This window comes from Natrix helvetica (genome assembly GCF_964273705.1).
Source record: "Natrix helvetica genome assembly, chromosome: 7".
Lineage (NCBI taxonomy): Eukaryota > Metazoa > Chordata > Lepidosauria > Squamata > Natricidae > Natrix > Natrix helvetica.
The window spans coordinates 9,909,473-9,936,257 of record NC_138558.1 but is presented as its reverse complement, the minus strand read 5'-3'; the positions used below and the strand labels follow the sequence as shown (position 1 = coordinate 9,936,257).

General features: G+C 43.8%; 1 protein-coding gene across 1 annotated transcript in view; it reads left to right on the top strand.

Annotated features, from left to right (window-relative positions):
- Window positions 1-26,567, top strand: part of ANTXR2 (ANTXR cell adhesion molecule 2) — a 165,236-nt gene extending 138,669 nt beyond the window's left edge. Inside the window, exon 17 of the mRNA XM_081960413.1 lies at window positions 26,506-26,567. Within this exon, the coding sequence (XP_081816539.1) occupies window positions 26,506-26,544 (39 nt within the window). The 3' untranslated portion in view covers window positions 26,545-26,567. The remainder of the gene's footprint in view (window positions 1-26,505) is intronic.
- Window positions 26,568-26,785: the final 218 nt, after the last annotated feature.

Genomic DNA, 26,785 nt, shown 5'->3' with positions numbered 1-26,785 from the left:
AGTGAACAAGGAGAGATTCAATCTGGAAATAAGAAGAAATTTTCTGACGGTGAGCGCAATCAACCCATGGAACAGAAGTTGCCTTCAGAAGTTGTTGGGGCTTCATCACTGAAGGCTTTCAAGAAGAGATTGGACTGCCCTTTGTCAGAAATGGAATAGGGTCTCCTCCTTCGGTGGGTGGGAGGGAGGGGTTGGACTAGATGACCTACAAGGTCCCTTCCAACTCTGTTAATTGGTTTCTTAGAAATGCCAATGCTCTCAAGCAGTGCATACCTTCAAGAAAAGAGATATCCAAGCAGATTGTCAATTCTGATGTAATGATGGTGCAGCAAAGTACTTCCCAGTATACATGGTTGGTGATCTGAACAGTAAATATTCTTAAATCTCCCACGCACAAAAGAAAGCAGAGGATTAAATCTTGCTAGCGTAAATGCCTTTCTGTATCAGGGGCAAAGGCTATTTTTTTAAAAAATAAATAAATCCTAAACTGATTTTTGAGTTTTCAACCAGGGATCATGATCTTCATTCCTGCCACTGGTTTTGCTTCATTTTGATGCGGTGGCTTGCTTCTCCTTGTAGAGGTCCTTTTGACGGCTTCTGGTTTGTTTGTTTGTTTGTTTGTTTGTTTTTCCTTCTGCATTTTTCTGTAACGCAAAAAGGAAGAAAAGCAAAGATGCACCTATGGAGCAACGCTACTTTCGATCCAAACCGCAATTTGATGGTTCCTGAGAGTGAAATTTCTCCTCCGAAATTGGAGAAGTTCTTTGCGAGGGAAAGTTAAGTGGGATCAAAAGCTTGAGCGCTGGATATACTTAATGTGTTTGTACTTAATGTGTTTAAGGGCTTAAGTGAACCGATCTTTTAATGTCTTCGCAAATGACTTCTCTTTGGTCTGCAAAATCGTGACAGCCGCCATTTCAAGCCTCTTTTCACTTCCTGTCTTTGTCACACTCAAAAGGGTGTATGGAGATTTAAATCACTTAAAACAATTTTTTTGTAGGCGGTGGGTGGGAAATGTATATTAAATTTGCCCGTGAACTGACTGAAAACTCTTTAAGTAGTCAAAGTACATTATTCCGTGCAGCGGTATTGTTTAATTTTTTTTTTCCAGAGTTATTGCCATTCTGGAATTATTTTCTTGCCCTTGCGATGGGACCCACTTTCAGTTTTTCAGCAATCGGTACCCATTGTTCCCACACGGTGCTAAATTTCGTGTAAGTTTCTTCCCTCTTTTTTGGCAGCAAAAAATTTCTCTTCTGCCAACCTAGCAGTTCAAAAGCACGTAAAAATGCAAGTAGAAAAATAGGAACCAACTTTGGTGGGAAGGAAACAACTCTCCGTGTCCCTTCGGCGTTTAGTCACGCCAGCCACATGACCACGGAGACGTCTTCGGACAGTGCTGGCTCTTTGGCTTTGAAACGGAGATGAGCACCGCCCCCTAGAGTCGGGAACGACTAGGACATATGCGCGAGGGGAACCTTTACCTTTGCTATTTCTGTGGAACTACAAGCGCCTTCTCTTCATGCTTCCAAAATTTTGGAGTTGTGATTCTGAGCAATCACATAAGGCTTTCTCAAGGATGGATAGCAGCATTGAAATTTGAAATAGTTAGACATGAAAATAAGAAAATGATGCCAGTGTGTTTTCTAACAATTATAGAGGAGTGCAGAAATGGAGTCGAATGGATTTAGAAATTAGCAGATGTAAAAGTGGCACAGGACAGATATAGATGGTTCCTCCACCCTGATTGGGTTTATTCTGCTGTTGCAGGAGGGCAGCTATATATAGCTCCATGCCAGAAACCCTCCCAAGGAAGCCATAGAGATGGGGAGGGAGGGAGGGATCTGGAGTTGTGAAATGATCAACAAATAATGGGGGGGGGGGGGCGACGACACACTTCTGTTTGCTTTGAATGACAGGGATCTAAAGTGCATTCTTAATCTACGTTCTCTCTTTTCTTCTCTGGAGAAGGATTTACATTCTGCCCTACTTAATGCATGAAATCCTTCCTCCCTTCCTTCCTTCCTTCCTTCCTTCCTTCCTTCCTTCCTTCCTTCCTTCCTTCCTTCCTTCCCAAGCAATAGCAATTAGACTTATATACCACTTCACAGTGCTTTTACAGTCCACTCTAAGCAGTTTACAGAGTCAGCCTATTGCCCTCAACAATCTGGGTCCTCATTTTATCCACCTCGGAAGGATGGAAGGCTGAGTCAACCTTGAGCCAGTCAGGATTGAACTGCTGACAGTGGGCAGAGTCAGCTTGCAATACTGCATTCTAGCCACTGTGCCACTATGGCTTCCTTCCTTCCTTCTCATTTCCATTCTTTCTGTCTCATCTTCCTTCCTTCCTTCCTTCCTTCCTTCCTTCCTTCCTTCCTTCCTTCCTTCCTTCCTTCCTTCCCAAGCAATAGCAGTTAGACTTATATGCCGCTTCACAGTGCTTTTACAGCCCTCTCTAAGCAGTTTACAGAGTCAGCCTCTTGCCCCCAACAATCTGGGTCCTCATTTTACCCACCTCGGAAGGATGGAAGGCTGAGTCAACTTTGAGCCAGTCAGGATTGAACTGCTGACAGTGGGCAGAGTCAGCTTGCAATACTGCCACTATGTGCCACTATAGCTTCCTTCCTTCCTTCTCATTTCCATTTTTTCCTTCTCATCCCTAGCGCCATGTAACAGAGTGAGCTCCTATTTGAAAGCATGTAAAAATGGAAGTAGAAAAATAGGGACTACCTTGGTGGGAAGGTAACAGCGTTCCGGGCACCCTCAGCCACATGACCACAGAGACGTCTTCGGACAGCGCTGGCTCTTCAGCTTTGAAACGGAGATAAGCACCGCCCGCTAGACCAGAGGTCCGCAAACTTGGCTTTAAAACTTGTGGACTTCAACCCACAGAATTCTCCAGCCATCATAGCCATAGAATTCTAGGAGTTGAAGTCCACAAGTCTTAAAGTTGCCAAGTTTGAGGACCCTTTAAGTACACATTTGCAACCTTTCTTCATATGTTTTAGCCTCCAGCCCCCGGAATCATCTTGGTTGCTCTTTTTTGCACCCTCTCCAGCGTCTCTTTGGGCCCATTAACTTTTGCTGCTTTATTGGCAAGGACAATCCTAAATGTCCCCCCTGCCCTTTTTTTTTTGCCTTAGAATTTTAGATGGTTGATTTGGGAACAGCCAGCTCATGCAAACCTCGGAGTTCATCTTGCCAATCACATTATATATTCCTGTAAAAGCACTGTAGCTATTTGGAACTTTTTCTGGGTTGGCATTGGCATCTCTCTCTCTCTTTTGCTAGATTACATTTATGCATTAGTACCATCTGTGCCTGCTGCACCTTCTGTGAGTCAGCCCTGGCCAAATGACTGGCATTTATCTGGAAGTGCACTCCAAATAAAAAGGAGAGAGAGACACACAGAGAGAGAGAGAGAGAGACAGAGAGAGGCAGAGAGAGAGAGAGAGAGAGGCAGAGGCAGAGGCAGAGAGGGACACAGAGAGAGAGAGAGACAGAGAGAGACAGAGAGAGAGAGGCAGAGGCAGAGAGACACAGAGAGAGAGAGAGAGAGAGAGAGAGAGAGAGAGACAGAAAGAGAGAGAAAGACAGACAGAGAGAGAGGCAAAGAAAGAGAAAGAGAGAAAGACAGAGAGAGAGAGAGAATGAGACAGACAGAGAGAGAGAGAGAGAAAGAGAGAGACAGAGAGAGACAGAAAGACAGAGAAAGAGACAGACAGAGAGACAAAGAAAGAGAAAGAGAGAGAAAGACACACAGAGAGAGAATGAGACAGAGAGAGAAAGAGAGAGAGAGAAAGACACACACACACACACACACACACACACACACACACAGAGAGAGAGAGGGTGGGGGGAGAGGAAGCTTCCCAGAGCCTTTAAAAAGATAAGAAGAAAAAAGCTTGCTAGTCTTGCAGACAGTTGGCACTTAATGGGTCTCAGGGAAAGAGCTTGCTACTAAGCACAAAACCTCTGCAGCTGGAGTCTCACACTTTGGTTGCGTTTAACCATCAGGTGCTCATAGACTCAGAAGAGCCGAAGCTACTTATTTTTTAATATGATGTTTGCAAAGTCCATTGTCTTATGCTTGCATGTGTTTTTTTTTCTGGGAAAGCTAACGTTGGCAAAGGCAAGGAACAAGACGGGTTAGTCTGACTCCGGTATTTCACAGATCTACAGGTAGTCCTCGACTTGACAACCGTTCAGAGTTACAACGGCACTGAAAAAAGTGACTCTTTCATCCGTATGACCGTACTCCCACCCAGGTCACATGATCAAAATTCAGATGCTTGGCAAACTGATTCATGTTTATAATGTTGGCAGGGTCCCGGGGTCATGTGATCCCCTTTTGTGATCTTCTGACAAGCAAAGTGAATGGGTATTCACAATAACTGTGTTATAAGAGCCGTGGTGGTGCAGTGGTTAGAATGCAGTACTGCAGGTTAATTCTACCCACTGCCAGGAGTTTGATCCTGACCGACTCAAGGTTGACTCAGCCTTCCATCCTTCCGAGGTCGGTAAAATGAGGACCCAGATTGTTGAGGGCAATAGGCTGACTCTGTAAACTGCTTAGAGAGGGCTGTAAAAACACTGTGAAGCGGTATATAAGTCTAACTGCTATTGCTTGGGAAGGAAGGAAGGAAGGAAGGAAGGAAGGAAGGAAGGAAGGAAGGAAGGAAGGAAGGAAGGAGAGACGGAAAGAATGGAAATGAGAAGGAAGGAAGGAAGCCATAGTGGCACAATGGTTAGAATGCGGTATTGCAGACTGACTCTGCCCACAGCCTGCAGTTCGATCCTGACCGGTTCAACGTTGACTCATCCTTCCATCCTTCCGAGGTGGGTAAAATGAGGACCCAGATTGTTTGGGGGCAATAGGCTGACTCTGTAAACTGCTTAGAGAGGGCTGTAAAAACACTGTGAAGCGGTATATAAGTCTAACTGCTATTGCTTGGGAAGGAAGGAAGGAAGGAAGGAAGGAAGGTGAGACGGAAAGAATGGAAATGAGAAGGAAGGAAGGAAGCCATAGTGGCACAATGGTTAGAATGCAGTATTGCAAGCTGACTCTGCCCACTGTCAGCAGTTCAATCCTGACTGGCTCAAGGTTGACTCATCCTTCCATCCTTCCGAGGTGGGTAAAATGAGGATCCAGATTGTTTGGGGGCAATAGGCTGACTCTGTAAACTGCTTAGAGAGGGCTGTAAAAACACTGTGAAGCGGTATATAAGTCTAAGTGCTATTGCTAACAGAACTGCAGTGATTCACTTAACAACTGTGGCAAGAAAGTTTGTTGTCACTGTTTTCAGCGGGGTTGTAACTTTGAATGGTCACTAAACAAAGTATTGTAAGTCGGGGACTACCTGAATAGGGCATATTTCATCCACATCTAACCCTTAGGTAAAAATGGGTTAATGCAGTGTGCAAACCGAACTTCAACTTATTGCAGGAGAATTTTAGGATCTCTGTTAGACATATTCTTGGTATTACTGGTATTTACATGTGGGCCTAACTGTCAGTGATTAAAGATGCTTTATTAATTTAGCTGGGATTATGTGTTGAAAGGATTCCCTCTCAATCTCTATTATTTTTAATTCTGGGTTGGCACTTCCTCTCCAAAGGAAGCTTACCCCAAAGATTAATATAGGTGTGGGGGGCATCCATGAAGAAAATATATTTTTTCAGGTTGAAAAAAATAACCCAAGATTAACACAATTATAAGAGAACTCAGATGAGGCAAAACTGAGTTGCCAGCGAGAAAATTTTGCGGTAGTTGAGTTCACATTGTGCTTTTACGAAAGAGGAGGAGATCTAGAAATGTTCCTGCATTTTTTGCACACTGGCGAATTTGCACATGTTTAGGTCCTCTCTCAAATTAACAGACTTATTCATGGGTGGGATTCAACAATTTTAGCAACCAGTTTTCTGCCCGGTTGCTGGGTGGCCATGTCCATGGGAGCGTGGCCTACTCGGTCTCCTGCACCATGGTGGGGGTGGGCGTTTTCGCCATCCCCATGCTCTGGAGGCTTTCCTTGAGCCTCCAGGAGGGCAAAAATGGCCTCCCCCGGACTCCAGAGGCCCTCCAGATGCTGGAAACAGGTCCGTTTCCGGACTTCCAGAACTTCTGGGAGGCCTTCCCAGAGCGTTTTTCGCCTTCCCAGAGACTCCGGGCGGGCCCTGCACTTACCTGGCATCCAAAATGGGCCACATGGAGACTCCTGGGTGGTGGGGTGGGGTAGGCGGGGCCAGCCAGTCCTTGCAACTACCGGTTCGGCGAACCAGATGTAAAATTAGCATCCGGTTGGCCTGAACTGCTCCGAACCAGCTGAATCCCGCCACGTATCTTTCAATTCGTTTTGATGGCGCCTCAGCTGACTCGTCGTGTTTCAGATATTTTTTAAAAAAATTTTAACAAGTCAATCGCTGCCTCACTTCTGGAATCTCAAAGTTAGGCCTTTTTGGCAAAGTGAATCTTTCATCTGGAAATCTCATCGGGCAATAAAGTCACCACTGTGTTATAGACGGATGACCTTGTGTCAGAGAGAGAAATCACTCCTGATTGATGCATCAGGCCCGATCCTCAGACTCTTCTATCTTCATTCTTTCTGAATGACATCTGCTTCACAGTCTTTGCATCCCTACAGACACGCCATGCAAGCATCTCTCCAGCTGCAAAAAAAGCAACGCAGCACAACTTTTGGTCCGTCATTTCTTGGCCACAAGGCTGCTCTTTGCGCCGAGATATTTTAAATCTGCTAAGGGTTACGGCCTGTCAGCCCTCCTCCCCAAAATCTCCCTCCTCCCCTTTCCCGTTCATAGTTTACATTTTGTGCCATTTCAGTTCTGGTTGACGTGACCATAATCGTTGGAGCATCCATAACTTCTTGGGGTGCAAAATGGTCCCACCGATTAATTGTTCTGACTGTCAAGAATTTTCACCTTAGTTCTAGGTTGGTTCTCTGAGAAGAAATTTCCCTGACAGAACAATTAACTGGTGGAACGACTTGCCTCCAGATGTTGTGAATGCTCCGAGACTGGATAATTTTCGGGAGAGATGGGACAACCATTGGCCTGAAATGGTATAGGGCAAGGGTGTCAAACTTGATTTCATTGAGGGCCACATCAGGGTTGTGTTTGACCTGGGAGGGCTGGATGATGTAGCCAGGGGCACATGTGGTTGTGGTAGTCGTGGACAGGGGGCAAGGCCATGGTGGATGGGACTCGGGGGGGGGGCACCTGTGGTGGCGAAGTGCTAAGGCAGGACTTCCCTCAGACCCTCCCTCACTCTCAATATAATCTCCTTCCTTCCTTCCTTCCTTCCTTCCTTCCTTCCTTCCTTCCTTCCTTCCTTCCTTCCTTTTCTTCTTTTTCCTTCCCTCTTCATTCTCCTTTCTCCTTCCTTCCCCTCTTTCCTTACTTTTCCTTCCTTGGTGTCTTCCCATCTTTTTCTTTGTCTTTCACTTTCTCCTTTCCTGCCCCTATTTTGCGTGCTCAAAGGCAAAAGGGAAAACATTCCCCCTTTTCTTTTGTCTTATTTTGATAGCCCTCTGCCAGGTAAAACTGGGTGCCCCCCCCGCTTGTAGCCCCCCCCCCTCGTCCTCCCTCCCAGGAGTCTCCACACGGCCCATTCATCATGCCAGGTAAGTACAGGGCCCACAGAAACTCTGGGAGGGTGAAAAATGGGCCTACTGGAAGTTTCTGGCTTCCAGAGGGCCTCCGGAGCTCGGGGGATGCCATTTTCACCCTCCCGGAGGCTCAAGTTAAGCCTATGGAGCCTGAGGAGGGTGCAAAATGGGCCTACCGGAAGTTCCAGAAGTCTGGAAATGGGCCCGTTTCCAGCCTTTGGGGGGGCTCCGGAGCCCAGGGGAGCCCATTTTCACCCTCCCAGAGGCTCGAGCATAGCCTCCGCAGCCTGGGGAGGGCGAAAACGCCCTCCCCTGCCGTGAGGAGATTGAGTAGCCCCCCCCCCCATGGCCAGGCCCACCCAGCAACTGGGCAGAGAACCTAAAATTTGCTAAAATGTTTCAATCCCACCCCTGCTAATAGGTAAAACTCAAAGTTTCATTTCAACCTGGGGGACCTTAAGATGGGTGGACTTCAACTCCCAGCATTCCCCAGGCAGCTTGCTTGCTGCCTGGGGAATGCTGGGGGTTGAAGTCCACCCATCTTAAAGTCGCCAAACACCGTTGCATGCCCAGAAAAACCATAATAGAATAGCACCTCTCTCATAGAACCAGTGCCTGATATTCTGCGCTATACCTTTTCTGAACATCGAAACTTCACATCGCACTCCAAGATAGAGCATTTCAGATCAGAGGGGTCCATTTACCCGTTTTAACAGCTGAATTTGTTGACTTTATCCTGCTATGCTGTAGACTTTTGTACCGTGGCAGTTTACAGCGTTTTTTGCCTAGGAATCAAGTGTTGGTTTTTCTTTTCCCCCATATGTTCTGTGTTAAACATATGCTACACTGTATATTTAAAACTAGCAAAGTGCCAATATATCGCTCATCCAAATATGTTTTCTTTATTATTGAAAGCTCCCATGTCCTCATCCGCTCAGGCAAGGCAAAAAAGAAAGAAGAAGCTTGACAAGGATCTTTTAATAGCTACAGAGGAAGTGGAAATCTGGAGCTGTAATTCCCATTTGCAATTGGAAAGAGGGTACTTTTTAAGCCATCGGTGCTATGGTATTGCAAGGCTTAGTACTTCGGCTGGTTTTTGGCCTGGAGATTTTCAGACATTAGCATGGGTGATTTTGACCAAGTCAGAATCAGAATTGAGCTGGAAAGGACCTTGAAGGTCTTCTAGTCCAACCCTCCCTGCTCAAGCAGGAGATCCTATACCATTTCAGACAAGTGACTGTCCAGTCAATTCTTAAAAACCTCCAGTGATGAAGCATCCACAAGTTCTGAAGGCAACTTCTGTTCATTTGCTTAATTGGCCTCACTGTTAGGAAGTTTCTCCTTTAATTCCAGGTTGCTTCTCTCCTTGATTAGTTTCCATCCATTGTTTCTTGTCCTGCTGCCTGGATTTTTGGAAAATAAATTGAGCCCCTCCTCTTTATGGCAGTCTCTCAAATACTGGAAGACTGCTGTCATGTCACCCCTAGTCATTCTTCTTAGTTGTGAAGTCGTGTCCGACCCATCACGACCCCATGGACAACGTTCCTCCAGGCCTTCCTGTCCTCTACCATCCTCTGGAGTCCATTTCAGCTCATGACTCCATCCAGCCACCTCATTCTCTGTCGTCCCCTTCTTCTTTTGTCCTCAATCATTCCCAGCATTGAGGGTCTTCTCCAGTAAGTCCTTCCTTCTCATTAGGTGGCCAAAGTGTTTGAGTTTCCTCTTCAGGATCTGGCCTTCTAAAGAGCAGACAGGATTGATCTCCTCCAGGACTGACCGGTTTGATCACCTTGCAGTCCAAGGGACTCGCAGGAGTCTTCTCCAGCTCCGTAGTTCAAAGTCCTCAATTATTTGGTGCACACACTCCTTATGGTCCAACTTTCTTCTGTAGACTAGCCATACCCAATTTCAGCAACCGGTCTTCATATGTTTTTGCTTTCCACAATTTGCTTGTTTCAAAAAGATTTACTCTTTTCCCCCCATCTTGTAACGATTATGAACGCCTTTTAGTTCAAGTACTAAAACATCTTGATTTAAGAGTTTGTGTTACTATTTCTATTACTCCTGGCTCCTTTTCGTGGATGTTGGTGCTGTAGCAAAGAAAAGAAAATTGTTTGTTTTATTAAGTAGACCACCAAATTCCATTTTTTTAAAAAAAGGAAGTTACTAAATATTGCAGGCAATTGTCACATTAACAATTTTCAGTTTGAGTTTTAACAAACTTAAATGTCTTTTCATTCCGTTTTTGTCCTTGTCTTTTCTTTTTGGAAAGCAGTTCCCAGAATGACAGTCAAAACCAATTCACCTCTGTAAACTAAAATGAACAACTTCACTCCACTCCCCCCCACAACTTTAAGCTAGACACAAACCATATTCTAATTTAGAGAGATGTAAAAACCCAGTAAATCTAATGCAGCTTCTGATGGATTCCATTTTAGTATTCATCCAAGTGGACATTTTAAAAATATCTCTGGCATCAGCTTTATTTTATTACTTTATTCTAACAGAACAGAATAACAGAGTTGGAAGGGACCTTGAAGGTCTTCTAGTCCAACCCCCTGCTTAGGCAGGAAAACCTACATCTCTTCAGACAAATGGTTATCTAATATCTTCTTAAAGACTTCCAGTGTTGGAGCATTTACAGGTTCTGGAGGCAAGTTGTTCCACTGATCTAACTGTCAGGAAATTTCTCCTTAGTTCTTGGTTGCTTCTGTCCTTGATTAGTTTCCACCCATTGCTTCTTGTCCTGCCCTCAGGTGCTTTGGAGAATAGCTTGAGTACCTCTTCTTTGTGGCAATCCCTTGGATAATGGAACATTGCTATCATGTCTCCCCTGGTGCTTCTTTTCATTAAACTAGACATGCCCAGTTGTGGAGACCCAGTAAATCTAATGCAGCTTCTGATGGATTCCGTTTTAGTATTCATCCAAGTGGATATTTTTTTTAAATATCTCTGCCATAAGCTTTATTTTATTACTTTATTCTATTTGTATCCCACCTTTATTACAAATAACACAAGGCAGTGTACATAACCAACATACCTTCCCCCTCCTATTTTTGCCACAGCAACAGTTGGGCTGAGAGAGAGGGACTGACCCGAGGTCACCCAGCTGCCTTTCATGCCTAAGGCAGAACTAGAACTTACCTTCTTCTGGTGATTGGCTCAAAGTCACCCAGCTGGTTTTCATGCCTAAGGCAGAACTAGAACTCACAGTTTCCTAGTGATTGGCTCAAAGTCACCCAGCCAGCTTTCCTGGCTAAGGCAGGACTAGAACTCACAATCTCCTGGTGATTGGCTCAAAGTCACCCAGCCAGCTTTCATGCCAAAAGTGGGATTAGAACTCACAGTCTCCTGGTGATTGGCTCAAAGTCACCCAGCCAGCTTTCCTGGCTAAGACAGCACTAGAACTCCCAGTCTTCTGATTTCTGGCTTGGTACCTTAACTGCTACAGCAAACCGGCCCGGAATCCTAAAATATTTGCGTCCGGTTTTTGGCCTCCGTTGGAACCAGAAGGGTCTGTTTTTCTAAGGTGGCCTCCTGTGGCCTCCTCTGGACAAAACGTGGACAGTGAAATAGATGACCTTGGAGATGCCATCCAATTCTATGGCCCTGTTAAGGCTGTCCTGGATTTCTTTGAGCCATCAATGAAACTGCCCAGGTCTTGACAATCTCTGAAGGTTGAAATGCAAAGCTTGTTTGTGAAGAGTGTCATCGGAAGGCAAGGAGACTGTTTTGAACTGTCATTTCAGATCACCCGCCCCAACCGTCCACCGCTTAAGACTGCAACTTGGCATGAAAGGTTAGCTCAGTTCTTCTGGTGGCATTTATGCTGTGTCTACAGTTGTTCTTGACAAGATGCTGAGATGATTCTACCCACCCCCCCAAGTAAATCAAAACCCAGGGCCTACCAGAGACTTGCTGTCAGAGATACACTTCAGAGTTGTCAGGTTAATATTTTGCTGGGAAGAAGGAGGAGGAGGAGGGGGAGAGAAGAAGAAGAAGAAGAAGAAGAAGAAGAAGAAGAAGAAGAAGAAGAAGAAGAAGAAGAAGAAGAAGAAGAAGAAGAAGAAGAAGAAGAAGAAGAAGAAGAAGAAGAAGAAGAAATCCTGCCATCCTTCGGTAGACACTTGTTATTCTTTCTCCTGAGAATAGAATAGAATAGAATAGAATAGAATAATGGAATGGAATGGAATTCTTTATTGGCCAAGTGTGATTGGACACACAAGGAATTTGTCTTTGGTGCATAAGCTCTCACTGTATATAAAAAGACATGATACATTCATCAAGAATCATAAGGGACAACGCTTCATGATAGTCACAGGGTACAAATAAGCAATCAAATCATACTAGGAAACAATCAATATAAATCGTAAGGATACAAGCAACAAAGTTACAGTCATACAGTCATAAGTGGGAGGAGATGGGTGATAGAACCGATGAGAAGATTAATAGTAATAGTAATGCAGACTTAGTAAAGAGTTTGACAGTGTTGAGGGAATTATTTGTTTAGCAGAGGGATGGTGTTTGAGGGGAAACTGTCCTTGTGTCTATTGTCTTGGTGTCCAGTGCTCTATAGCGTTGTTTTGAGGGCAGAAGCTGAAACAATTTATGTCCAGGATGTGAGGGGTCTGTAAATAATTTCACGGCCCTCTTTGCTTGAAATGCTTTGCTTGAAACTGAATAATGCCAAAGGAGTGGATTAGGCAGGATCTAAAATCCAGCTTCTTTGCAAGGTTTAGGTACCCCAGATCCCGAAGTGTTACATTTGCCCTTTAACTATAATGTGTGAAATCAGCCAATTACGATTAGCTTCTTAAATTATAATTAATCAAATTAGTTGGTTTTGTTTTGTGGAACGGTTTTCTCTGGCTGTCAATGATGGAAGGGACCTTGGAGGTCTTCTAGTCCAGCCTGCTGCTTAGGCAAGAAACCCTACACCAGCGATGGCTAACCTTTTTGTCACCGTGTGCCCAAAGCGTGTGCGCATGTGCAGCAGAGACCAGAAACCAGTTGGCCGGCAGGAGGCACACATGCATGCGCAGTGGGGCTGAGCTGGGGCGATGGCTCATGTGCCCGCAGAGAAGGCTCTGCGTGCCACACATGCCATAGGTTTGTCATCACAGCCCTAGACCCTTCTAGGCAAATGGCCATCCAATCTCTTCTTAAAAACCTCCAGTCTTGAAGCCTTCACAACTCCCGGAGGCAAGTTGTTCCACTGATGAATTGTTCTAACCATCCAGAGATTTCTCCTTCCCTCTAAGTTGCTTCTCTCCTTGATGAGTTTCCATCCTTTGCAGAACTTCCATGTCATTTGCAAATGGAGGCCTACTGCGGTGGTGGGAGTTTTAATTTTATTAAACGTTGAAATAGAAGCAGGCTTTCTTTCCTCCCTTCATCCCTGATCAGGGATTCCCTTGCAGAAGATAACTGTAACACCACGCACAACGCGAAACCCATTTCACAATCCTGCGCAACTAGGAATCCTTCCGGTGTGTCTCTGGTGGCATCTAATATCAGTTGCAGGGCTCCACACGAAGCCACGCGTCCTGGTTTCACACTTGATTCAAAATGTGATAAGTTGACATCAGAAATCAAGAATTTGTGGGACACGTGAATGTTTTCCTGCATCTTCACGAAGTATTTAGGAAGCCCGTGATGCCCCCCTAACGGCCATAGGAAAATCTGGCTGCCCTAAATACTAAACCGGTTTGGTTTGGTCATTCAAGGGCTAGATAGAATCGACACTAGATATATAGCAGAGATGTTTATTTCACTGAAATGAACCCTAAATATATAACAGAGGTGTTTATTTCATTGGAATTAACTTTTATTTCTTTTGCAAGAGTGCGGACCTTAGAATTTCAGATTTATATACTTGCTTCCTTCCCTCCCTCCTCCCTCCTTCCTTCCTTTCTTCCCTCCCTCCCTCCCTCCCTCCTTCATTTTCCCCTTCCTTCCTTTGTGAATTTGCCTAACAGAGTAATGGGACTTCCACCTTACTCATTAATAGCAATAGCACTTACTGTAGACGTATATGCAGCTGCATAGTGCTTTATGGCCCTTTCTAAGCGGTTTAGAATCAGCATATTGCCTCCAACTATCTCTTTTCTTTTCTTTTCTTTTCCTTTCCCTTCCTTTCCCTTCCTCCCTCCCTCCCTCCTTCCTACCTTTGTGAATTTGCCTAACAGAGTAATGGGACTTCCACCTTACTCATTAATACCAATAGCACTTATATGCCACTGCATAGTGCCTTATGGCTCTTTCTAAGCGGTTTACAGAGTCAGCATACTGCCCCCAATTATCTATTTCCTTTTCCTTTTCCTCTCTCCCTTCCATTAACTTGCTTAACAGAGTAATGTCACTTCTGCCTTACTGATTTAGATCAACAGAAATAACAAAAAAGACTAAAGTCCTGTTCTACATCTTGTTCCCATAGTGACCAGCCTAATATCTATTGGGACAAGCAGATCATTTAAAAATGCTTCAAAGAAATCCTGTCAATTAGCCATTCTTAACGATAGAAATGGGGCAGATTAGGAATCAGGTCACTCTACCCCTAGTTGACATCTGCCTTGGCAACTCCAGTAACTCCCAGCCAGCAATCCGAGTAGATGCATCTGATAGCACCAGTTTGGGAAAGTCCAAGCAATATTGAATGTCCTCTCTTGTGTTGTAAAAAAGAGAAGGAAGAAAGAAACAGATGTGCAGGAAGATCTAATCCCTGGAATGGGAAGGGAATGGGGATTTTGCAGCATCCTTCCCCTGGAGTGGGGAGGGAATGGGGATTTTGCAGTATTCTTTCCCTGGAGTGGGAAGGGAATGGGGATTTTGCAGCATCCTTCCCCTGGAGTGAGGAGGGAATGGAGATTTTGCAGTATCCTTCCCCTGCCATGTCCACCAAGCCACGCCCACAGAACCAGTAGTAAAAAAATGAATTTCACCACTGGTTGAATTTTTTCCCCCCTGCGGTGAATTGCCCTGTTTATCTTGTTTCTGTGTCCTTGCAATTCAGATGCTTTCCTTGTATTTGAAAATTATTGTATTTATATGGCCCTGGAATGCATAGTCTGGAGACATAGCGGTATGAATTCCGCGCCATCTGTGATTAAGATCAGTTCTGCAATTACGATCGCTACAGATCCTGCTGGTAATATTGCTATTAACATCATCATCATGAATATTAGTACTTTATTACAATGGAATTCTTGTTGCTATTAAAGGAACTCTTTTATTAGCGCTACGGCGGTGGCGGCTGAATGCAGATTTAATTTATGAAGAGTTGGCAAGGTGCTTTGAAAGAACATAAGAAATATACAGGGTTAATGGATCAGTCTGTACCACGCCGTAAAGAATAGAATTCCATTAGCATATGCAGCGATTAATTTGACCCATACCTCGGGGGCCAAATGAAGCCTTATGACCATACTCCATTTAATATACTGAAGGGCCACATAGTTTCTTTATCGTATCCTCCACGGAGCATTCTCAGGGCAGCAGGTATACAGCCTCTCAGTTGAAAAAATCCAGGTTTTATTCATTTTTTTCGTTGGCGTTCTGTGATGGGAGATGAGGTTAGTGGAAGTATTCTTTTGTTTTTGTGTACCTGGCATTCATAAGGTTAAATTGCTGGTAGATGTGTAGTTAGGATTTTGTGCCCCATGCTAACAGAGTGATTGTGTCCATTTCTCCTCCTCCTCTTCCTCCTCCTCCTCCCTCTTCCTAGCGTATTCCCACAGATGCAGGGTCCACTTTTCGGATCCGTGAACGCCACTTTGCACAGTCAGCTGCGTGTCTAGGGCGCAGACCCGATAAAACCCCTTTTATTTAGTTTAAAGTGAATTCCTTTCCAGCAAAGTCCCGGCCAATAGTCTTTCAAGAGAGATTTCACAACTACAGACCTTGATCAGGCTTGGAGAGCTGCCAGGCAGATATCTTCCAAACGCCACTCTGTAGCAGGCAATACTTGGCAAGAAGTCAGGAACAGATCTTCACCCGAATGAATTGAACTAATTGCCTCCTGCAAACTCCACTCCCCTTTTGCTCCTCTTCTTTATTCCCTATGGGAGGGAACATTCACTGTCCCCCTGTGGCCTTACTCCGAAGTCGGCCCTTGTTTCTTAGCTGTTCCCTTCCCCTGACAGCTCCGACACAGAGCCCTCATCAGAGCCTTCCTCAGACTCCAGGACTGGCCCATGTTCCTCCCCAACCTCCTCACTGTCTGAGCCTGCCACCAGCTCCACTGGCAGGCCACAACAGCCAGCATTTTGTATTAGTTGTTAATCTTCCTTTTTAAAATATCTATTGCATGTCCGTATGTATAAAAAGAGAAAGAAGTTGTTTTGACCACGTAACCATGGGGATGCTGTGATGGTCAGAAGTGCAAAAGTGGGTCAGAAGTCACTTTTTTTCCAGTGCTGCTGTCGCTTTGAGCGGTCCCTAAATGAGAGAGGTCGTAAGTCAAGGACTATCTGTACACCAAAAGAAAGTTATAAAGTACGCAGTTGATCTCCCCTTTTTTAGATTTGTGACACTTTACTCACACCCTGTTTCCCCGAAAATAAGACCTTCCCGGATAATAAGCCCAATCGGGCTTTTGAGCGCATGCTCTAAAATAAGCCCTCCCCCCAAAATAAGCCCTCCCCGAAAATATTGCAACACAGCAGCAGCCATGAGCTGACCACGTTGTTTGCCTCCTGCACTTCAAAAATAATAAGCCCTCCCCCAAAAATAAGCCCTCCCTGAAAACACAGCATCAGCCATGAGGTGACCATGCTCTCTGCCTCCTGCATCTCAAAAATGAGAAGACCTAGCGCTTATTTCAGGGGGTCAAAAGACCCTGTCTTATTTTTGGGGAAACAAGGTACTGTTGCTTAAACCCACCTCCTTAAGCCACAAAACAGGATTTGCCTCTGAAAGTGGTCGATCCAAGCTGGTTGTCAGCCTCTGTTTCGCTGTTTGCTTTCGACTGCCATTAAAACGGGGAGGGGGGGCTGGTATTTGGGAGGGGAAGCTTTAGAACAGGAGAGATTGTAAAGTGGGAGTTTTGGTCTTTGAGATTAGCGCTTGGTGTCGGTCAAGGCCAACCGTCCGCATACCTACCTGATGATGCTCCTTGAAGATGGAACTCACATGACGCCTAAAGGATTTACAGATTGCACAGCGGGATGAGGGTTACCAGGGGGAGGGGTCACATATTGATATGTATGATTTCGCACGCTTTTGCCTCAGATCTTGCTTTGCTTAGCTGCTATCTTTTCATAACCAGTAAAAGTACTCTTAATTCTGCAAAATGGAGTTAAGTGGTTTCTTTCTTGGTTACTGAGGGAGGCCGGCTTGGCACTGGTTGGTCTTGATCTTTTACGAATATCATGGGATGCTTGCATAACTCACGTTTTAATTGCTATAGCCCTAAGACACTAATTTAGCTCCGTTTTATACTAACTACATGTTGGTATTGTTTATGACCCAATGATTCACAAGGCATGGTACATCTACATTCAATTTGGATGTATTGATTGTTTCACTGGGTGCAAAGGACATGAATATAAAATTAAACCATCACAATGTCTGATTGCATTTTATTTATTTATTTGGCGTATGGCATCTACAGAAGTCATGCAATCTCTGAGATACAATGCTTCATGAAACACATTTCAAATACAGGCCAGGGGTGGGTTCAGGCAGGCACTACTGCCGGTTTGCTTGTGTATGCGCTTTGCCCGTGCTGCACTTGATGCGTGTTGCGCATGCATGCACAATGGAATGAAAGTGTTATGCACATGCACAGAACTGAAAAACAAGATGGCGGCGCCAACAACACCGACCGGGAAACCAATTCGGGGGGGTATGGCGGCCTAGGTAGCTGCCGGTTCCAGCCACCCAGGCCACCAAACCTCTACCTGTTGGGCCAAAGCGGTCTGAACCGTTCGGAACCCACCACTGATACAGAGACACAAATATAAATATAAATAAATGTATCAGTAAAGATACATTCCTAATGCTGTGTAACGGAGTGAGCTCCCATTACTTGTCCCAGCTTCTGCCAACCTAGCAGTTTGAAAGCATGTAAAAAATGCAGGTAGAAAAGTAGGAACCACCTTTGGTGGGAAGGTAACAGGCTTCCGTGAGCCTTCAGCATTTAGTCATGACGGCCACATGACCACGGAGACGTCTTTGGACAGCGCTGGCTCTTCGGCTTTGAAACGGAGATGAGCACCGCCCTCCCCCAGAGTCGGGAATGACTAGCACATATGTGCGAGGGGAACCTTTACCTTTACTTTTAAAGATAGACAGACAGACCGATAGATGATAGATAGATAGATGATAGATAGATAGATAGATAGATAGATAGATGATAGATAGATAGATGATAGATAGATAGATAGATAGATAGATAGATAGATAGATAGATGATAGATAGATAGATAGATAGATAGATAGATAGATAGATAGATAGATAGATAGATGATAGATAGATAGATGATAGATAGATAGATAGATAGATAGATAGATAGATAATAGATAGATAGATAGATAGATAGATAGATAGATAGATAGATAGATAGATGATAGATAGATAGATGATAGATAGATAGATAGATAGATAGATAGATAGATGATAGATAGATAGATGATAGATAGATAGATAGATAGATAGATAGATAGATAGATAGATAGATAGATAGATAGATAATAGATAGATAGATAGATAGATAGATGATAGATAGATAGATAGATAGATAGATAGATAGATGATAGATAGATAGATAGATAATAGATAGATAGATAGATGATAGATAGATAGATAGATAGATAGATAGATAGATAGATAGATAGATAGATGATAGATAGATAGATAGATAGATGATAGATAGATAGATGATAGATAGATAGATAGATGATTGATAGATAGATAGATAGATAGATAGATAGATAGATAGATAGATAGATAGATAGATAGATAGATAGATGACAGGCAGACAGACAGACAGACAATAATATACAGAATCTCTATAGAGAAGCTGTCTGATGAATATATTACCATTTTCAAAAGAGTTGATTTATTGGAATTATCTTGGGTTGAAGTTAAAAAATACATTATAAGATCTGAGTCTTTAAAGTCCACAATATCTTTAAGTGCTTGAATTTTTCCTGCTTCGCGTCATCTACTCTTTTGGAGCTTCCTGTTTCCCCTGGGGTTGTTTTTTTTTTTTTTCATTTTCTCAATAGCTATCTTGCAAGCAAGGTTGGCTATGAATTCTGTAAATACAGAATTAAAATCACCTGATTCGGAGGGGGGGTGTCTCAAAACGAGGACCTACAAGGGAATCGCACAGACTCTCCATGCTTTTGATTCCAGTGGGTGCATTCAATGTGTCAAGGTTGGGCTAGGAGAAGTCTCAGCAATGGGTTGTCTCGATGGATATGGCCTTCATGATCACCTGTCTGACAAACAAACCCTAAGCTGCATTTAACCCTTACTTTAACAGAGTAACAGAGTTGGAAGGGACCTTGGAGATGTTCTAGTCCAACCCCATGCTAAAGCAGGAGACCTTATACCCTTTCAGACAAATGGTTGTCCAATATCTTCTTGAAAACTTAAAGTGTTGGAGCATTCACAACTTCTGGATGCAAGCCGTCCAACTGGTTAATAGTTCTCCCTGTTAGGAAATTTCTCCTTAGTTCTAGGTTGTTTTTCTCCTTGATTACTTGGGCCGCCATGTTTTAGCACATATGCTTTTAATTGCATTCTTACTTTTTAACATAATAACACAATTGGAAAGGATCTTGGAGGTCTTCTATTCCCTCCCTGGCTCAAGCAGGAGACCCTAGACCATTTCAGACAAATGGGCGTCCAATCTCAACTTATAAAACCTTCACAATTTCTGGAGACAAGCAGTTCCACTGATTAATTGTTCTAACTGTCAGGAAGTTTCTCCTCAGTTCTAAGTTGCTTCTCTCCTTGATTAGTTTCCACCCATTGCTTCTTGTTCTGCCCTCGGGTGCTTTGGAGAAGTTTGACTGCCTCTTCTTTGTGGCAACCCCTGAGATATTGGAAGACTGCTATCATGTCACCCCTAGTCCTTCTTTCTATTAAACTAGACATTTCCAGTTCCAGCAACCGTTCTTCATATGTTTTAACCTCCAGTCCCCTAGTCATCTTCGTTGGTTAGGGGACTGGAGGCTAAAACATAGAAGAGTTGCTCTAAGGCAGGAGTGAGCAAACCGTGGCTCTGGAGCCACATGTGGCTCTTTCATCCCTCTGCTGCTGCTCCCTGTTGCCGGTCGGCTCCACAATTGATAGGGCTTCTGATTAGGACAGGTAAAGGAAAAAGGATGCTGCGCTAGGAGGCGACTCTACGGTGGGGGAAACTGGACTTCCGGTCGGCTCCAGAATTGAATGGCGGGCTTCCGGTTAAGACCCTTTATGGCTCTGAGTGTTTAAGGTTGCCGACCCCTGGTCTAAGGTCTCAGAAAGATCCAGAGACTTGGTTGTAAAGCACAAGTTGGCGCTGCCCCAAATGTTGCTTGCCCGGACAAAACAGGGTGCGAGAAGAAAATGTCCCTTGCCACCCCCAGCACCATGACATCAAGAATTAAATCAGACGCCATGCCCTGAATATTGGAGCCCTTCTTTATGCCTCCCTTAGTCCTGGCTCTGGCATCTAGAGCAGTGGGGATTGGTGAAGGAAAGTCTCCTTCCGTACTAAAGGTTGCTACGGCTTTACAGGGTAATTTTTAATGTGCCCTCTGCATCCATGCATTGCAAAGTGCACCTCTTGTCATTTTCTATTACCTACAGTTGCAAATGGTTCCTTACCGGGCTGGCATGGATTCCTTGCTGTTACATCAGTGGTGATATAACAGCGCCGACCTTCAGAATTAATTAGCACTTCCAGTACATTTTCCCCAACGTTCGGCTTTCTGTTGAGTTAGGCTCACAACGCGGTGGGGTGGGTGGGGGGAAATGGCCTTATCTGGGTGTGTTTTGATTGAAGGCTTCTCCTTAAGGAAGCCTGTCAATATTTGAAAGCCAGGATGAAGTCAACATGGGATGGTCTTTGACTTACAACAGCTCATTTAGTGACTGTTTGAAGTTACTACATCACGGTGTGTGTGTGTGTGACTGATGACCATTTTTCACATTTAACGATGGTTGCAGCATCCCCGTGGCCATGCCATCAACCTTCAGATGCTTGGCAACTGACTCATAGTTATGGCATTGGCAGTGTTTTGGGTCATGTATTTCCGTTTTGGTTGCCACGATGTGAAAAAGATGTGGAGACTCTGGAAAGAGTGCAGAGAAGAGCAACCAAGAGGATGAGGGGACCGGAGGTTAAAAAAGATAAGAACGGTTGCGGGAACTGGGTATGTCTAGTTTGATGAAAAGAAGGACTAGGGGAGACATGATAGCAGGGTTCTGCTATCTCGCTCCCACTCCCAGACCTTCTTTCCTTTCTTTTCTTTTTCTTTCCTTTCCTTCTTTCCTTCCCACCTTACCTCTCCTCTTTTCTTCCTCTCTTCCCTTTCCCCTTTCCTTTCCTCTCCTCTTTCCTTCCTCTTCCCTTTCCTCTCTTCTCTTTCCTTCCTCTCTTCCTTTTCCCTTCCTTTCCTCTCCTCTTTCCTTCCTCTTCCCTTTCCTCTCTTCTCTTTCCTTCCTCTCTTCCCTTTCCCCTTTCCTTTCCTCTCCTCTTTCCTTCCTCTTCCCTTTCCTCTCTTCTCTTTCCTTCCTCTCTTCCTTTTCCCTTCCTTTCCTCTCCTCTTTCCTTCCTCTCTTCCTTTTCCCTTCCTTTCCTCTCCTCTTTCCTTCCTCTCTTCCTTTTCCCCTTTCCTTTCCTCTCCTCTTTCCTTCCTCTTCCCTTTCCTCTCTTCTCTTTCCTTCCTCTCTTCCTTTTCCCCTTTCCTTTCCTCTCCTCTTTCCTTCCTCTCTTCCTTTTCCCCTTTCCTTTCCTCTCTTCTCTTTCCTTCCTCTCTTTCTTTTCCCCTTTCCTCTTCTCCTTCCTTCCTCTCTTCCTTTTCCCCTTTCCTTTCCTCTCCTCTTTCCTTCCTCTCTTCCTTTTCCCCTTTCCTTTCCTCTCTTCTCTTTCCTTCCTCTCTTCCTTTTCCTCTTTCCTTTCCTCTCCTCTTTCCTTCCTCTCTTCCTTTTCCCCTTTCCTTTCCTCTCCTCTTTCCTTCTTCTCTTCCTTTTCCCCTTTCCTTTCCTCTCCTCTTTCCTTCCTCTGTTTCCTCACCTCTCTTCCTTTTCTCCTTTCCTTTCCACTCCTCTCCTCTCCTTTCCTCTGCATGTTAATTAGCCTCAAAGCAACCTTAGTTTTTCAAAGTCCAGGGCCCTATTTTCCATTTACGAAAACACCCCTAGACCAAAGTGCAGCAATTGTTCCCACAATGCATGTGCAAGTCATCTTAATTGCATGCAACTAATATATGTAAATCAGCTAAGTTTCCTCAGCCCACGATGCACGTTTTAATCGGGCTCTCACTGCCGAACAATCCGCTCACCCGCTTGATTTTAATCAAGGCCTTCTGCTGGGTGATGGTGCAAATCATGATTACATTAATGGAAGATGCATTTAAAGAGTGTTACACGTTAGGCTTACAGGGGATAAAATGCACCCTAGAATCTCTGTCTGGGAGATAATTGGAAATGCTGCCTTTTTTTTATAAATAGCCACAGTATTCAAACGTAGTAAACCTTCTAAAACTATGGGTGGTACCTTAAGAATAGTTTTCCCCCCCTCATTCATTAGATACAGTAGGTTGAGAAACAAAGAGAAATAGTCCAATATTTTTTATTGGATCATATAGGTAGAAACATTAATTTCAGTTTATTACTTTATTTATTCATGTATTCATTTGTTTCTTTGTTTCATCAAGCATGTATTAGATAACAGGTATAAGTATAAACATGATTATGAATACACGAAATGGATATGAATAGCAGGGAACATTAGGACAGGGATGGCTGGTGCGCTTATGCACACCCCCTTAAAGACCTCTTAGGAGTGGGGTGAGGTTGACAATAGACAGTCTTCGATTAAAGTTTTGGGGGTTTGGGGAAGACACCACAGAGTCAGGTAGAGCATCCCTGGCGTTGACCCCTCTGTTGCCGAAGTCGTATTTTCTGCAATCGAGTTTGGAGCGGTTTGCTTTGTGTTTGCATCTATTGTGCGCTCGTGTATTGTTGTGGTTGAAACTGAAGTAGTTGTTGACACATAGGACATTGTAGCAGATAATTTTATGTACTGTGCTCAGGTCAGACTGAAGGCGGCGCAGTTCTAAGTTGTCTAACACCCAACATTTCAAGTCTGGTGGCATAAGGGATTCTGTTCTGAACACCCCCAGTTCTTCTAACGCCACTTCTTCAAAATAGACTCGGCCAGGCCGAAAACCGACTTCTGCGCATGGGCCACAAAGTTTCAATCGCACTGCATGTGCGCGCCCGCACGTGGCCCCTTCAAGCCACACTCAAGGGGCCAAAGAGCCACATGTGGCTCGCGAGCTGCGGTTTGCCGACCACCACCCTGTACCATATCAGGGAAGTGGCTGTCTAGTTTTATGCTTCACATTAAAAGCATAAGGCACATATAATTCGCATCATGATAATTTTGGTCGAGAGGCAGAGTTGAGCTACTCTAATTGCAGCAAACACCAACCAGCATGCGTGGTTCCTTGGTAGATCTTGATATTGAAATTACCCTTCAATCGTGGAGTTGCTAGGATTGATGGGTGATGTAGTCCAGCTTTTCTGAAGGATGTTTGGAGGAAGGTTGATAGTTTTTTTTCCTAGGCTAAAATCTTCTTCCGTGCAGGCCTTGGTGTCTGTATCTGTTTGTTTATTGTGTTTTTAGATTGCTCAGTAAACCACATTCATTGGGCAATCTGCTAAGAGCATCGAATACAAAACAGTATCAAACAATCAAAGAAGAGCATAAGGTTGATGAGAGTAACATCGGCATTATCAGCAGTAGCAGCAACGTTTTATATTATTGCAGGTGAAAACTACAAACCATCTGGAAAACAATATTGGGTCATTTTAAAACAGTTTTTTCCCCCTAAAATGGGTGGAGAAATAAAAAGGTCCTCATTTGTCGCAGGTTGAAGCATCAGTCCCAAAGCGGGAGGGGCATTAAAATGGGAGGGGCTTTGATCACATTATTGTATCCACCATCTTGATTTGTTTTTTAATCCCCACTTTTATTGATTGAGTCAGATCAGGCAAAAGCTTTGCAGGTGTGAAGGCAGGAGGTCAATATGAAAAATGTATTTTTATTTCCACCCCCTTTGTAGCTGTTCACTTTGGCTGATTTGGTGGCCTATGGTGGTCTGTCTGTCTGTCTGTCTATCTACCCATCCTATCTATCTATCTATCTATCTATCTATCTATCTATCTATCTATCTATCTCTATCTATCTATCTATCTATCTATCTATCTATCTATCTATCTATCTATCTATCTATCATCTATCTATCATCTATCTATCTATATCTATCATATCTTCTCGATATCTATCTATCTATCTATCTATCTATCTAATCTACCTACCTACCTACCTACCTACCTAATATATCTTATCTATCTATCTATCTATCTATCTATCTATCTATCTATCTATCTATCTATCTATCTATCTATCATCTATCTATCTGTCATCTCTATCATCTCTCTCTCTCTCTCTCTCTCATTGTCCGTCCATCCATCTATCTATCATCTATCTATCTACCTACCTACCTACCTACCTACCTACCTAATATATCTTATCTATCTACCTACCTACCTACCTACCTACCTACCTAATATATCTTATCTTATCTATCTATCTATCTATCTATCTATCTATCTATCTATCTATCATATCTTCTCTATATCTATCTATCTATCTATCTATCTATCTATCTATCTATCTATCTATCTATCTATCTATCTCTATTCATCTAATCTATCTTTTTCTTTCATCTATCATCTATCTAATATATTTTCTCTATATCTATCTATCCATCCATCTATCAAAGATATATAAAATCACATTAGAACTGCAAAACCAAACAGATTAAAGCATTAAAACAAATGGTAAAACCTTCCACCACACCAACATTCTAAATGGATTCTCTTTCCCCCCAATACTTGGAGGAAACACCACGTCTTCCAAGCTTTATGGAGGACTGGGAGGGTGAAGATTGGGTAAATGTCAGGGGCCAGAGTATCTATAGGGCAAGGGCAGTCGTGGAAAAGGCACGCTTCCTAGCTCCTATCCGATGGCACAATATTCAGGGGAAGGGATTAGGAGCCTGTCTAACCTAAACTGATAGGATGTGGGAAGTCTCCTTGTTATAGCCCTGTGCCATGTAGGGGCTTTAAAGGTGATAAACACCACCTTGAGTTGCACCTGGAAAGAAACTGGAAGCTAGTGCAGAGGTTTCACCTGGGCAAACATAGAGTGGCCCCGTGTGCATTCTGGACCAGTTGAAGTTTTCAAGCAGCGTTCAAGTGCAACCCCATGTAGAGCAGAGCAATCCTTTCAGGGCTCCTCAAACTTTTTAAACAGGGGCCGACTCACGGTCTCTCAGACTGTTTTGGGGGGGGGGCTGGACTGGGTGGGTGGGCGTGGCTAGGTGGTCATGTGACTGGGTGGGTGTGGCTAGGTGGGCATGTGACTAGGTGGGCATGGCCAATTTAGCAGTCCATTTTTGCCTTCGTCCTTGCTGTACTTTACTCAGAACCGATCCAAACCGGTAGGAACCCACCTCTGCCCTGGATCACATGCCTGCACTGGAGAGAGCACCCCTCAGTCAGCTGGTCCTCCCCAACACCCTTCGGCCTTACCTTCGGCAGCAGCCGTGTGATCAGAAGTGCAGATCAACCGGTGAAATAACTAACCAGAAGTGCAGCTGGAGTGGATGCTCGCTGGAAGATAAGGCCGACGGTGAGGGGTGGGGCCAGGGGCGGGGCTGAATCCCACCACTCTGCGGGCTGGATACTTTGCATTGACAGGCCTTATCCGGCCCGCGAGCTGTAATTTGAGGATTGGTGATCTGGATCATAACCAAAATTATGAGTTGATTGTAAACAAGGCTAGATGGAAGCTGTAAGAAATATGTTAATCTTCAAAGCGGGTCCCAGGCTGTTTATTCTTTTCCTTCCTGTGGCATGATGCATATTTATTTAAATTTCCTGTCTTCTTAAAAATGACCACTGTTTTTGTTGCCAATAATAGCTTATTTCATTTCCTCCTGCATAAATCACCCTTTGGGTTAGAGCCATTACTTAACCTTGCTAATGTTTTGCAATGACCATTTTTCCTGTGCCACAAATTAAATATTGTGTGATGATGATGTATTATTATTATTGTTGTTGTTGTTGTTGTTGTATATATTTTACTCATTAAGCATGAAACTCAGCCAACTGAACATTCAAAAACGCATCACAAATGCCATTGACTGGTGCTAATGGTTGATACGGTTTGCTGCCAGCATCCTAGGGATCAACCAAGTACCTTCTTAAAATATAAGAGGTTCCGAGTAGCGCAGTTTTTTGCAGTTCTGCTGGCGTTATTGCCGGAAGCTGCAATTTGTGGATGTATCTTGTAAAATTCTTGGACATGGTACCAAGTGCCCCGATGACAATGGGTATCATTCTTTTATTTTTATTTTTATATACTTTATTCATTAAACATGAAACTCAGCCAACTGAACATTCAAAAAATGCCTTACAAATACCAGTGACTGATGGTTGATACAGTTTGCTGCCAGCGTCCTAGGGATCAACCAAGGACCTTCTTAAAATATACGATGTTCCGAGTAGCGCAGTTTTTTGCAGTTGTTATTATTATTATTATTATTATTATTATTATTATTATTATTATTTATTTATTTATTGTCTTTGCAGGGCCGGTGCATAAACTTTTCCAGAGTGCAGTCTCAGTAAAATAAGGAGAGGAGAAAAAAAAATGAAAAGCCATCATATTTTTTTTTATTATGATGATTACGATTATAACCCAATGAAGACATTGAGTGAAGCACTTATCAAGAGATCTTCAGAAGGACTCCTCGCTTGGATGTTTACTCCGTTTGGCTCTGCAAAAGTCATCCATTGTCACTTTAAGCTCTTCCACCTGCCATTATCTTTCAGCTTATTGCTTCGTACAGCGTTTCCTTACAGTATTATA